A 14,593-nucleotide genomic window follows, 5' to 3' on the forward strand; every position below is an offset into this window, starting at 1 on the left:
AGAGTTGGATCCGTGAATCTACTATAAGCAGCTGAGCTGGACCCAAGGTCAAATCCGAGACCCATCATTTGAGTAATTAATGAAAATGACAACATCAGATCCACTAGATTGCTGTTGCTTCCTTACACACTGTACTGTTCTGTTGTTGGTTCAAAATCATTAGATACAAGTGTCACATGTAACAGTGCCACAGCAAACAGTTAAGTAATAATTGTAAGCATTCAGAACAGTAAATTAAAGCAAGATGTTTTATATCATCCTTTGCTAATCAGTTTCATAAAGTAACCTGACCCACTAAACTGATCATTATTCATGAAATAAAGTGTTACCATAGCCTTTTTTGCAAAAGCCTAGCCTGTTTCAAATAAACAACAGTCAACATGAGTTGGTCTGAACATGATGTATAAGCAGGAAACATGATTGCGCAGTAGTCACCTCAACTGTAGGAAAGATTATCACAGGATGTTTTAATGTTTACATTGATATAAATCAAGTCTGTACCTATGACATCAGGAATCAGTGCAATCATTTCCAGAATTATCTTCCTGTAAAGAGCAAACAGTTGCTACCGCACCATACTGTACTGTTTTTTGGCCCATGTTAACCTATGAAGCCAAATGTCTTTTCGGAAGCCAATGTTTTTGTCCCAGCAGTACTCAGGAGATAGCACTTTTGTGGGTTTGTGTTGCCAGAAGTATTTGTTCAGATGGCTTTCGTCATGCCATAGGGCTTCCACATTATTTAACTTGTCTTGCAGTATACCTTGATAGCAGAACTCTGTGATGTTCTTGACACTTTCCCATTTACCGCCAAAAACTGCAGCATGATAATAGAAGTCGCCCTCCTCCTGGGCAAGAAATGCTGTGGATTTGGGATTGTGATCATAGCTGTAAAGAAATTTAAACCTCCGATAATACCAGGAATGCAGCAAAGCTACAGAACTGCTCAGTGTCTCTACTCCAAAACGACCCTGAAAGTATTGGTCAACATCCATGCAGAAAACATACTGCACTTCGTAGCTGATAAAATTATGAATAGCCTGGTTGATGAACTTCATGCGCATCATGGAGATGTCTTGCCAACGACTGTGCCTTTCTACTTGAAGGATGCGCAGCTGACGTTTTTTTGCAAGGTGGACCTTTGGTACATTCTGTGGCATATCAGTGAACACATAATAGATGACATTGTGACCAACCATAAAGTGCATTTCAGCTGTTGTTAGGAATAACTTCAGGTACATATCCAGGTACCTATATCAGATAAACCACACAGTTACTATGACATTTAAGTAAGAAAATAAATACATACACTGAACAACTCTGTCTCTGGAAGACGTTATGAATCATATGTCAGCAAGTGGCATTAGCTGCAACATTTTTAACTGTATTGTGGCCCAACTATAATTTTCAATTTGCTTTATATATGGGGCACGTGTAGGGGTAGTACAATTGTGCAGTAGTTAAGATCTCTGCTTCAGAGCTCTATGGTTCAGTGCTGATCTCTGGGTAGTGCCTGCATGTGTTTTGTCCAAGTACTGCAATTTCTCTTCACCTCCCAAAAAACATGCTGGCTGATTGGTTACACTAAAATGCCTTGCTTACTTTAAAATATCCTTATACATTACATTCACCCTTGCCCTTCTGGCAGATATCACAGCTGTAAAGGGTTCCCAATGACCAGTTTACTTAGCTGGTTAACAAAATTACTGGACAGGATCTCAGATCTTTCATTAAGACTTACGAACAGTAGATCTGAGTATACATAGTAGGTTTCATTTATTGTATTGTATTTTTTACTTTTTTTTTTTTTTTTCAGAAAGGAGATTCCAGGGCTGAGTATGAACATGTAAAAAAGTAACTACATCAGTGTCAGCACAAAATCCATAACCCTCTCACATTAGGCAACAAAGTTTAAGCTATGTTTACCCAAGTTAACAGTGGGAAAATAAATGGTACTAAACAACTTGAGCAGTTCAAAATTCTACAGATTATAAGCATAAATGCTTAAAAATTAAAATAATAAAGTAACATGTCTTAAATAAAAAAGCAGGGACACATTAACATTTTAATTTAGCAGGTTTGCCTGACAAGTACATAAAACTAAAGGCAATGATGCAACAGAGTGTGGCACTGTGAGTATACTTACACAACATCAGGTAAAGTAGATTAAACACATAAGAATGAGAATATCTTCTATAGCTCACAGCCTGGAGTAATGTACACTAATTATACAGTGGGTATGTTTGTTACAAAAATTATAAATGTATCTTGGATTTTTTAATAACAACATTAATTCTGTATGTTACAGTAGGATTTAATAATCATGCAACATTACTTTTTAATGTTTTTATTTTCCGAGAAAACATTCAAATTAAATATTCAAGCACACATTTCTGAGAAATGATGTTACAGAACACTTGATCCTCACTTATTTGCTATATAATGTGAAACATTATACAAACACCACGTATTCCAAGGGCTAGAAGGCAACAGTGGTAATGACTCACCGTGGTACTGAAGATACAGAAATATCAGATGTGCTGTCCTTTAGACAGCATTTTAAATGACATTTGAAATATGACTTGACTTCATTGGAAGCTGTTCATGTACGTGCTAAAAGACTGCATAAAACTTCCTGAGAAGACTGGAGAAAGCATAATTGTGTTAATGACTTACCATAATTGTAGATGTTTGACTAGATCAATGTTGTAGTACTGAGTCATGGGACTTCTACAGTTGCGAAGTTCATGGCCGTCTTGAATATTAGAGTCTTTCACCATCCCAAATCACTAGCTGTCTGCTACCAGATTATCTTGATCCGCTATGTAGAAGACTATGGGTGTGAACCCTAGTTGCTGTGCCACAAGTCAAAGCTCCATTGCTAGCTTGCATAGTGAGTAGGAATAGGTTCTCTCCTGCTTGTTTATCTACCACATGACTGTGGCATTGTCTGCTACAATCTTTAGGGGTCCAGGATTCAATTTTTCTTGAATGGCTTTTAGTGCCAAAACAACTGCCATTATGTCCTTCATGCTGATGTGCTGATTCATCTGATGACAAGTTCCCTGGACTCTGAATTGCCCTATATGAACTCCTCAGGGTAGGTCCAAGCTACCTATTATTAGGGTCTGTGCTGTTTCTGAAAGGGATCCCCGAATTGTTTCTGACACTCTTCTCCCACCATAGGATTTCTTAAACATGGAAGAAGAGAGGTAGTTGTTTCTAGGGACTGCTAATGCTATAACCAGCATTTTTTTAGGAACTACTGCAATTTTTCTCTTAGAGTTTTAAATGTTCTGTTGATTTTGTACTAACTATATGATGAAGTTTTGTTTTTTCAAAATGAAAGCACTTATTCTTTGTGAATAAAATTTATTTTGGATTACCAGATATATGTTCTGTTCAGCCACTAACTGCCCATGCTGCTTTTTGTGATTTTAATGCTACACTAAACTGTGTAGTTGCTTACGTGCCTCTGAAGTGTCTCTTTTCTGCTAGGCCTGAACTACTATGAAGTGAAATGAACCCATCAACATCATAAACACGGTATCACGTAGGATCATAGAACTTACTGCAGAATTATTTTCCAAGTTGTCAGCTAGTTCAGCATTTAATTGACTTAGGTTTAACATTGTTCATAACCATCCTGTATGCTTTACTGTCAAAAGTATGAAGAGTAGAAAAAATAGAAACAAAATCTGAAATATTACTCGCACAACAATGGGAAAAAATACCATACATAATACTAGTACTGGTGAGCATACCTAGTGAATACTAGTTAGTACTAGTGAGCATACCTAGTGAATCAACATGAAACTTACAGATTATTTTTGAAAATGAGTATATATGTATATAAACAGCATGAATAGTTTTTTATAGTTCTCTTGATTTGGTTATGATTTACACGTTTCCTTTTTCTTGTTTTTTTTTCTCTGAAAACTTTCAATAAAAATACTGTTCTGAAAAAAGATAGTGCTAAATGGGCACAGAAACCAAAACAGCAGTAGTTTTGCAAAATAAATTTCTCAATAACAGTAAAAGCAATAACTCAGCAAATCAATCCAAAACTGTCATCCAAATGGACAAATCATTCAGCCAGATTCCATAAAGTTCATGGAATCCAATGTTAAGCTGATAGCAGTGCGAAACTTGCGGATAAAGTTGTAATATGTAAATGTACTACAAGAAACTCAGAATAGCTCAGCACACAATAGAGATCACAGTATAAAAGGTGCACTATAGAAATCCGCAAGTAATAAGAAATGGTTGCCCGATTAAGTTGTACAGTAACAAAGATACAGAAAGATGATCATAATTCAAGCATCCTGATAGTTATACAAACAGATATAACAGAATCTGTACAGTAAGGTTAAGGACAACTATGTAATGTAACTGATTCTGTTATGATACCAAAAAAAATTAAATTAAAAAAATGCAAATTATCCCAATGTAAGATGTCTCTGTCTCTCTGCAGTAAGTAGGGGTCATTGTTCTCACTTCATTGATATTCGGTGTTGAACTCTTAGCCTAGAGGCTGTTTCTGTGCTTATACATCTTAGTCACTTATCTCTGAATTTATTTCTGCTGAACAGCTGAATATTTGAGCTGTTTGGTTAGTTGTTATATACCTACATCAACTATTACAAGCTGTAATAAGTACAAACTTGCAGTATTGTAAGATAATACTGCATTTTATTTTTCTGTTTATCTGTTTCATTGAATATTGTGTTAAAGATAGTACTGCATTATTTGCTTCACTGAATATTGTGATCTCTCTGCAGTTAGTTACCAGCTCTCCCTCCCTGTTTTTGTTGTGGTATTAATCTTGGTGACTTTGGAATTGCCCACCCCTCCTGTAAATTTGTGTCTGAACACTCCTCCTGGGTCTATCTCATTTCCTCACTCAATCAAGTACAGTGAGATCATATTTTGATTTCAGACACTCCTACCAGTCCCATCTGTTCAGCTCTATCCCAACTCTATCCCAGTCTAGTGTCATTAGCTCATTCTACCTAATAGAGAGAGAACATTTGAGTAGGGCAACCCACTTAGGCCTTTAACCTTGAATTATCTTCTGTTTCTCCTTTTTCCCTTTCCACTTTATTTTGTGTTCTGACTGAGTTTGCTTTTCAACTGATAAGTATATTTTTTGGCACTTTTTAACACTTCAGAGTTGAATTAAACAATAACTGAATTCAGTTCAGAATACAGTTTGAATAAATTGCTTTAATATTGCTACACACTCAAGTGTGCTAGCTTCCACTGCACTTGAATTGTTTTTACTACTGTTTTAGCTGCTTTTCTGAAACAAAAAAAATAATAATAATTCTAAGCTTGTTTCCTGCCTTTCCTGTAACTAGTCTAGTCCAGATACAGATTTGCTGTATCCAGGACTGTTTGTATGCTTCTGAATCATCCACCCCCGAAGCCTTTCTGTGTTGGAGGGAAGCCTTCTAGCTTATCAGTGAGAGTGGTAAGCACTAGGTAGCCTATCTACCACAAGAGTGGTTTCTAGCCCAGAAATTGTACTTTATTGGCCATTTGGGCAGTTTTTCCATCTCTTTTAACTTTATGGTCTAAAAGCCCGCATTTGCACTTGTTTCTCATCTTTCCTATAACTAGTCTAGTCCAGATACAGATTTGCTGTATCCAAGACTGTTTGTAAGCTTCTGAGCCCCCCCCCCCAGCCTCTCTGCGTTGGAGGGAAGCCTTCTAGCTTGTCAGTGGGAGTGATAAGCACTAGGTAGCCTATCTACCACAAGAGGAGCAGTTTCTGGCCCAGAATTTGTAGTTTATTGGTCGTTTGGGCAGTTTTTTCCATCTCCTTCAACTTTCTGATCTAAAAGCCCCCATTTGCGCTTTTCCCACCTTTCCTGTAACTAGTCTAGTCCAGATACAGACTTGCTGTATCCAGGACTGTATGCAAGCTTCTGAGCCTCCCAATCCTTTCTGTGTTGGAGAGAAGCCTTCTAGCTTATCAGTGGGAGTGGTAAGCACTAAGTAGCCTATCTACCATAAGAGGAGTGGTTTCTGGCCCTGAATTTGCAGTTTATTGGCCGTTTAGGCAGTTTTTCCATCTCTTTCAACTTTCTGGTTTAAAAGCCCGCATTGCGCTTGTTTCCTGCCTTTCCTGTAACTAGTCTAGTCCAGATATAGATTTGCTGTATCCACGACTGTTTATAAGCTTCAGAGAGGTGCCAAAGTCTGCTCTTCAATGTTTCCCCTTAGATCTGATAGTTGTTTCCTCTCCTTCACTTTTACTAGCTTGATAGTCTAGCACTTTACCATACCAGACTTCTTGTAGCAATTATTGTAGCATACAAAAGTGCTACCAGCACTAAGCATTCTACAAGGAAACAGCTCCAGTACTTATTATTACTGCCCACCCCCCCACGCATGTCTAAAGGTCAGTTCCCTGTGCTTTCTCCTGTTAACCTGGTGAACATCCTCACATACTCCCTTTGAGTACTCTGTTCCCCATTGGCCCTTTTGATTCAGTTATAAAAGAGTCCCCTATACTAGTCTGTCTTCTCATAATTCTTTACAACACCACAAGTTATCACTCTAGCAATATCCCTAAACTTAGTAGCACAACACTGCATTATGCACTCTCATACACAGACACCACACATTATAATAATATCTGCCCGCACTTATTCAAGAATTACATAACGGGCCAATTCAGAACTAAACACATATGCTCTCATTCCTACTCCAAAAAAATACAATACTTTCTCACACTCCTCACCAAACTCCAACATCTGTATAACCAGTTTAACTCCAGGCTCACCATAAGTGGGGATATCCACCCCAACCCAGGCCCAAATCCATCCTGTCCAACACAAACTGCTCAAACACAAATGTCAGAACATAACACCCCCACTTTCTTCATCCCTGGGCAAATCAACAACAGAAGCAAAACCAACCATCTTTTAATGCTAAATATTAATATTAGAAGTATCAAAAATAAAATACCTGAACTCCAGGCCACAATAGCACACTACTCCCCAGACATAGTTGCTTTAACAGAAACCTGGCTAAATAAAAACATAGCTAACTCAGAAGTTCTCCCTACCGGCTACAATATCATTAGACAAGACAGACCACTTCGTAAAGGGGGTGGAACTGCCTTACTCTACAAGTCCAACTTAACTGTCCGTCAATTATCAAACTCCTACCCCTCCCCCAATAATTGGGACATACTTATCTCACAACTTCAACTTCACCCTAAAAAGGTCATCACCATAATTGTGATCTATATTCCACCTGGTAATACACCTGCTAGCCTTGAAGACTTCTTATCCTGGTGTTCTTCCACATACTCACAAGAAACCCTTATTCTGGGGGACTTCAACCTAGATTGGTTCACCTGTATATCAGAACGACCAAGTAATCTAATAAATCTCCATGGCTACCAGCAGCTAGGCCAAATTCCAACTAGGTGTGATAAAAAATCTAAAAAGGAATCCATCCTTGACTGGGTCCTAACTAGCAACCCCACATTGTACCCTCACACAGGCAGTCTCCCAGACACCTTAAGTGACCACAACATAATATACTTTATACGTAGTAGAACAAGCATATGCAAAACCACTAACTATATATCCACTAGAAACACAAAAAAATTCTCTCCTGAGGTCCTCAGCACTTTACTGTGTAACTGTGACTGGACCCCCCTAAAAACCCTCCCACTTGACCAGGCTGTAGCATATTTCAACAAAACATTTCTACAACACCTAGACACTGTTGCTCCATTGCGCAAAATCAAGGTTAGAACCTCTACAAACCCATGGCTCAGTAAAGAAACCAAACAAATCCTCAAGTCCAGAGACACTGCCTGGCGTTACTATCAAAAAAACAAAGAAACACAAAGCCTAACTAAGTACCAAGAGCTGCGCAACCGTGCAAAAAAAGGCATTAGGCTGGACAAAAAATCCTACTACACAACATTACAAACTAAATACCAACACAACCCGCAAAAATTTTGGCAAAATGTAAACCAGCTACTAAAATCCACCCAAAAGGCTACCCCCAAACCAACCACCCCTGACACTAAAGTTCCCATCGAACACAATTCAACTCCCACTTTGTGAACTCAATTCTATCCTTAGTATCACAGGACAGTTCCTTCCTCACTATCCCCCCCCAACACAAATAACTCTAATACTAGCTTTACCCTCAAAACAGTTTCCACCACTTCAATCAAAGGCATGCTCTCCAAACTAAAACCTCATCAACAGCAGCCGACCTACTCCCCAGCTATTTCTTGAAACTTACAGCAGATGCTATTGCTATCCCAGTCTCCACTCTCATAAACAGATCAATTCTTGAAAACTATGTGCCCAAACTCTGGAAAATATCCTATGTTACACCCATACATAAAGGCGGACCTCCACTGAACTTAATAACTACAGACCCATTGCTTTACTCTCCCCTGGCCAAAATCCTATAAAATGCATCCATACCCAGATGCTAAACTATCTCCTAGACTGCAACATCCTGTCACCTACTCAGCATGGTTTCAGACCTGCCCATAGTACCACTACAGCTCTCCTCTGCTTCACAGACACAGTAAACCGTCTCAAAAATGAAGGCCTGCAAGTGTCAACTCTTTTTGGATATGTCCAAAGCATTTGACACAGTCTCACACCAAATCCTGCTAAACAAACTAAACCAATATCATCTATCTAATTCCACTCTTACCTGGTTCCAAAGCTACTTAACTGACAGGTACCAAGCTGTGAAATGGGAAAATTCTCTCTCTCCTCAGCTGCCCATAACTATAGGAGTCCCACAGGGTTCTATCTTAGGACCACTACTATTCACAGTCTTCACAAATGACCTCCACACCTCCACACAGCATGCATCTATAATTCAGTATGCAGATGACACTACCTTAATCTGTGCTGCACAAAACATTCCCACCCTCCTGCAAACAACTCAACTAGCATTCTCTGACGTTGAAAACTACCTTACCAAAGCCCAACTTATCCTCAATCCAAAGAAAACTCAGCTTATGATTATAACCAGTTCTAACAAAACACTAACAGTCAATTCACTATCTACTCCACAAATGCTACTCCAATTGCTCCAGTGGCACAGGCTAAGCTATTGGAAATAACCATAGACTCCCACCTAAAATTTGATAGTCATCTGAACTTAACTATTAAAAAAGTACATGCCAAACTGGGGTCACTCTACCGTATCAAACCATTTCTTACCAACAACACAAGATCAGCCATTGCTCGCTCCCAACTTCTATCCACTCTACTCTATGCATCTCCCATTCTGACTAATCTCAACAAAACTGAACTAAGCAAAATGGAAGCTTGCTATAACAGAATTGCCCGCTTTGCTGCAAATTGCTCATATAGAACTCATCACTGTACTGCTTTGAGACAGCTCCACTGGCTTGAACTGCCCAACCTCCTAACCTACAATCAGCTCTGCCTCTGTCATTCTATCTATTACCTCCCCAATAAGTGTCCTGCCCTCAAAAACCTAGTACAACATCACTCAGCCAAAAGGCCTCTTAGATCATCAAGCAAACTACTACTAGAAGTCACCAACAGCTACAATAGCTTTGGAGATGCACTATATAGTAGTTCGGTGGCTAAAAATGGAACTCTGTCCCTACTAGCATTCAAAACACATCATCCAAAGCCTCCTTTAAAGACCTCATCAGGCAACATCTCAAGCAAAGTTGGCAGTGCCATGATTGCTCCCCAGGCTAGTGAAAGCGGATAACATATGCATACTAAATCTAGAGCAATTGATAATAGTTTTCAATCTTACTCACAAACACTGGCTAATCTACAATGTATGTACTGTACCTGTGTACTATGTATGTATTCTACCTACATTCCAAAGTTCAGCTGTACACCACAAATCTATTACTTACCTTTATTTTTTAAAATTAATATCTTTTTTGATTGTTCTCTCCACTGTAACTGTTTGTGCCGCATACCACTGTAAAAACATGTCTCTTGTAATTTGTGTGTATACTGATTATGTCTAAATAACTAAATGTGTCTGTAATTTTTCTTTGTGGAGCTTTTCTCCCCGGGCCTCTGCTGAAAAAGGGCCTTTTCGGCTCAGTCAGACACCCCCGGTTAACAAATGTAAAATAAAAATAAAAATAAATATTCTAGCATGTCCAAAGGTCAGTTGTCGGTTTCCTCTCCAGTCCAGCTGATGAATCTGGGAATCGTGAGGCAATGTTACAACTGTCTCATGTACACAGAAAACCCTCTCCTCCTCCCAAGTTCTAACACATGTGAGAAATGCAACCATATAGACAAACTGGAGGCTGAGCTCTCTCAACTCAGTACTGGCATAACCAGACAGGAGGAGAAGGTAACCACACACACCACAATTCCAGTCCCACATAGACCTACCACAACAGCAAACCAAACACATAAACACACAAAAACATACTCGGAGGCTCTAAATAAAAATCTGCCTACGCAGCAGAGACCTCCAAAGCAGACATCCAAGCAACCGCTACCCCAAAACAGAACATGTGCATCACATAGTTCACAAAGCCAGTGTGCTGAACAGTCACAGCCCTTAAGGCTAAACAACACACCTGATACACATGTAATAGGTGATTCTATTGTCAGACACACTGACGTCCCGCACACCAGGCTGAACAAGGAGAGGGTCACGGTGAGCTGCCTGTCAGGCACTGATTTGCCACATAATACAAGCACTCAGGTCACTCCAAGGCAAGTACAAATATGACTCAGGCATTGTCCATGCTGGTGTGAATGACCTGAGACGTACCTCACTGGACTACATGAAAAGAGACATAGAGGAGCTCTCTGAGCATGTAGCCCAGGCCGGTATGACCCTGACTTTGAGTAGCATCTTACCCTCACCAAGAATGATGCCACAATATAAAGACAAGATGATCAATTTCAACAATTGGCTAAACTTTTGGTGTCATTCAAAGGGGATCCAGTGCCTGTCAGCCTGGGATGACATACTCGACAAGCCACGTTGCTTCGCTAGGGAAGGCTTGCACCTGTCACCCCTGGGCTTTCGGATATTGGCAAAGGCTCTTGCCACACCCATAGTGCCTTTTTTAGGCAAGGCTCAAAAGACAAACCCACCACTATAGATAACACAAGCAAAAAGAAACTAAGGATAATGCTACTCAATGCCAGAAGTCTAAACCTCAAGATGCACGCACTCGAAGCTCTCCTCAGCATGGAAAGATCTATGTCTGTGCAGTGACAGAAACCTGGCTCAAGGCTCCTGAGAGCACCCCAACATTACCAGGTTATACCTCATACCATGCTTTTCGGCCTCAAAACCTGGACCGAACCACAAAAGGAGGGGGAGTATCCATATTCATCAAAGATACCCACACCTCCAGGTTGGTGGCACTGCACGAAGCATCGGAGACCATCCATGTGCAACTAACAGTGGGTAAAACTGCCTTTCAGTTTATAGCCTGCTACAGACCACCCTCCCAAACTCAGGAACCCCACTCGGCTTTCCTGAGAAAAATGGAAAATATGAAGGTCTCTCCAAACACCATTATATTGGGAGACTTCAACTACCCAAACATAGACTGGGAGCATTACTCAAGCCCCAGTACCCTAGCCCAAAAGTTCCTAGTATTTATAAACTCAAATGCTATGGAACAACTAGTTACCACTCCCACAAGAGGGGAAAACATACTGGACCTGATCATCACCAACATGGGGACTCTATGCTCCATACCAGAGGTATACCCCTCACTGGTAAGATCGGACCATAAATTAATCTCACTGGATGTCCACATCCCGAAGCCACAGTGAAAAACTTCTCTAAAGCAAACTTCTCACTCCTCAAAACCAAGGTGGAATCCTTCAAACAGCCCCGGGCCAGTGGAAACTACGGTCCAAACTGCAGAATCCTTTATAACAGCATTCTATGGACACCTTCAGGAATGCATGGATCATGCAATCCCAAATAAAACCAAGACCCAATCCCCCAAAGGCAGGCGTCCTGTCTGGTGGACCCCAGCCATAAATAAACTATACAACAGAAAGAGGAAGCTACTACATGATAGAGCAAAATCCCTAAAAGGGAAGGCATCTCTGATCAGTATTAGCAAAAAACTACGGTCCCTCATAAAATCATCTAAGGACAGCTTTGAGAGAAAAATTGCACAGGACACTAAAGAAAATCACAAGGCTTTCTTTAGTTATGTTAGGAACAGTACAGTTTTGTACCTACCATAAATGTAGATGTTCGAGGATCCACATTGCTGCAGTCCTAACTATTGGGTAGTCCGCTGTCCAGTCGGCCCGAATACCAAAGTATATGGCTGACGTCGGTCAGGGCGCATTAGACTGACGTCAGAACGTCAGGGTACTAATGCGCATGACCGACGTCATATCCTCAGTCTTTTCTTGCCCCAGATGTCAGAAGACCCTGAAAAGATAAGGCCAAAAACCAAAAACTCCCAACATATCTGCACCAAAATATATACAAAATATACAAAATTAGCAGAATATAACCTCACCTACACAACCACCCCTAAACACAGAGGGAAGGAGGGAGGGTAAATTGGACTGCAGCAATGTGGATCCTCGAACATCTACATTTATGGTAGGTACAAAACTGTACTATGTTCTTCATTCCACATTGCTGCAGTCCTAACTATTGGGTAGAATCCCAAAGCAGAGGTAAGGGAGGCTGGCAAATCATAAGGAAGCAGGAGCTGATAACATGCCTTGCAAAATAGCTGTGGCAAAACCAGCCCTAGACTTAGAGTAGAGAGGAAGGTGGTAATGCTTAGAGAAAGTATGCACTGAACTCCAAGTAGCTGCCTCCAAAATATCCTTAGTTGCCACCCCTTAAAAAGCTGTTGAAGTGGCAGTAGCCCTAGTGGAATGAGGCCTAATCCCAGCTGGAATCTCCTTGCCATGATGGGAATAACAAAATGCAATGCAAAACCCAATCCACCTAGAAATAGTTTGTTTTGACACAGGCTTGCCCTGAGAACTCAAAGCAAAAGAAACAAACAACTGCTGAGACTGCCTAAAATCCTTAGTCCTGCTCAAATAATAACGCAATTGCCTGTGTACATCTAAAGTGTGCAAAATCTTTTCCCCTTTATTTTGGGGATCTGCATAAAACGTAGGCAAATGAATAGTTTGGTTTAAAGCCACACTAGAAACCACTTTAGGCATAAAGGAAGGATTAGTACGTAATGATACCCTATCCTTATGAAAAATCAAAAGGCTCAACCGCCATAAGGGCCTGTAACTCAGAAACCCTTCTTGCAGAAGTAATGGCCAACAAAAAGCAGTCTTCCATGACAAGTATTTCAGTTCAGCAGTAGCTGCAGGCTCAAAAGGTTGTAGAGTAAGTTTCTCCAACACAAAATTGAGATCCCAAGCAGGAGTAGGAGCTCTACGGGGGTCTTATATTCTTTGCCCTCTAAGAAATTGCTTGAACAAAGGATGTGAAAACAATGGTGGGTCACAATCATAGTGAGCTGAAATTGCTGCAGCATGAATCTTAATGGAAGAGAAAGACAAACCTTTGTCCAATAACTCAGTAAGATATTGAAGAGCCACACTCAAATTAGGCTCTGAAATCTCCAAATTCTTTGCTGAAGTCCAAAATAAAAATCTCTTCCATTTTTCTGCGTACACTTTCCTTGTACTAGGTCTTCTGGCTTCCATAATCACATTTAAAACTTGTTGAGGAAGTTGAGACCTGCTGTCTTTCAAAACAGAATATGCCAGGCTGTTAGATGAAGAGAGTGAAGCTTGACATTGAGCAGACGACCGTCCTTCTGAGACAACAGATGTGGAATCAAGGGTAAAGGCCATGGAGGCTTCTTTACCAGACTCCTCAGTAATGGGTACCAGTGCTGCCGAGGCCAATCTGGAGCTATTAAAATCATCCTTGGCTTGTCTTGTCTGACCTTTAGAAGCACCTTTGGAAGAAGAGGCAGAGGTGGAAACGCATACACATGAAGATTTTTCCAACTGAAAGAAAGAGCATCCACTTTCCAAGCTGTGTGATGAAACCTCTTTGTGCAAAACTTTGGCAGCTGGTGGTTTAGTGGAGAAGCGAACAGATCTATGTCTGGAGTTCCCCAGGACACTGTCAACTTTTGAAATACATGAAGATCCAGTTTCCACTCGTGGGGATCCATGATTTGTCTGCTTAACACATCTGCTAAGGAGTTCTGTGCTCCCGCAGAAACCTTGCCTGAAGAGTTAGTTGCAAGCTTAGCGCAGTCTCCCATAAAATCATTGCTTGCCTGCACAATGGGTAAGAATGTGTTCCCCCTTGTTTGTTGATGTACCACATGACAGTTGTGTTGTCTGTTAGAATCAACACCTGCCCTGGAAGAAGTAACTCTTTGAAAGCCATTAATGCAAACTGGACTGCTAACATCTCCTTCATGTTGATATGTAGATGCTGTAGTCTGGCAGGCCACTTGTCTTGTATCCACTTTCCATTTAGATGAGCTCCCCAAGCAATGTCTGAGGCATCTGTCGTTAGAATTTGACTCGCCTCTGGTCGGGTCACAGAGAGTCCCTTGTTTAGGTGACATTCCTGAGCCCACCACAAAAATTCCT

At 40.5% G+C, this 14,593-nt stretch overlaps 1 protein-coding gene across 1 annotated transcript in view; it reads right to left on the reverse strand.

Moving 5' to 3' along the window:
• Positions 1 to 332: 332 nt before the first annotated feature.
• A3GALT2 (alpha 1,3-galactosyltransferase 2) overlaps positions 333 to 14,593 on the reverse strand; it is a 933,393-nt gene continuing 919,132 nt past the window's right edge. Inside the window, exon 5 of the mRNA XM_044063263.1 lies at positions 333 to 1,250. Coding sequence (XP_043919198.1) covers positions 566 to 1,250 — 685 coding nt within the window. The 3' untranslated portion in view covers positions 333 to 565. The remainder of the gene's footprint in view (positions 1,251 to 14,593) is intronic.

The sequence above is a fragment of the Protopterus annectens genome, chromosome 2.part1 (assembly GCF_019279795.1).
Source record: "Protopterus annectens isolate FY-2018-M chromosome 2.part1, PAN1.0, whole genome shotgun sequence".
Taxonomy (NCBI): Eukaryota; Metazoa; Chordata; order Ceratodontiformes; family Protopteridae; genus Protopterus; species Protopterus annectens.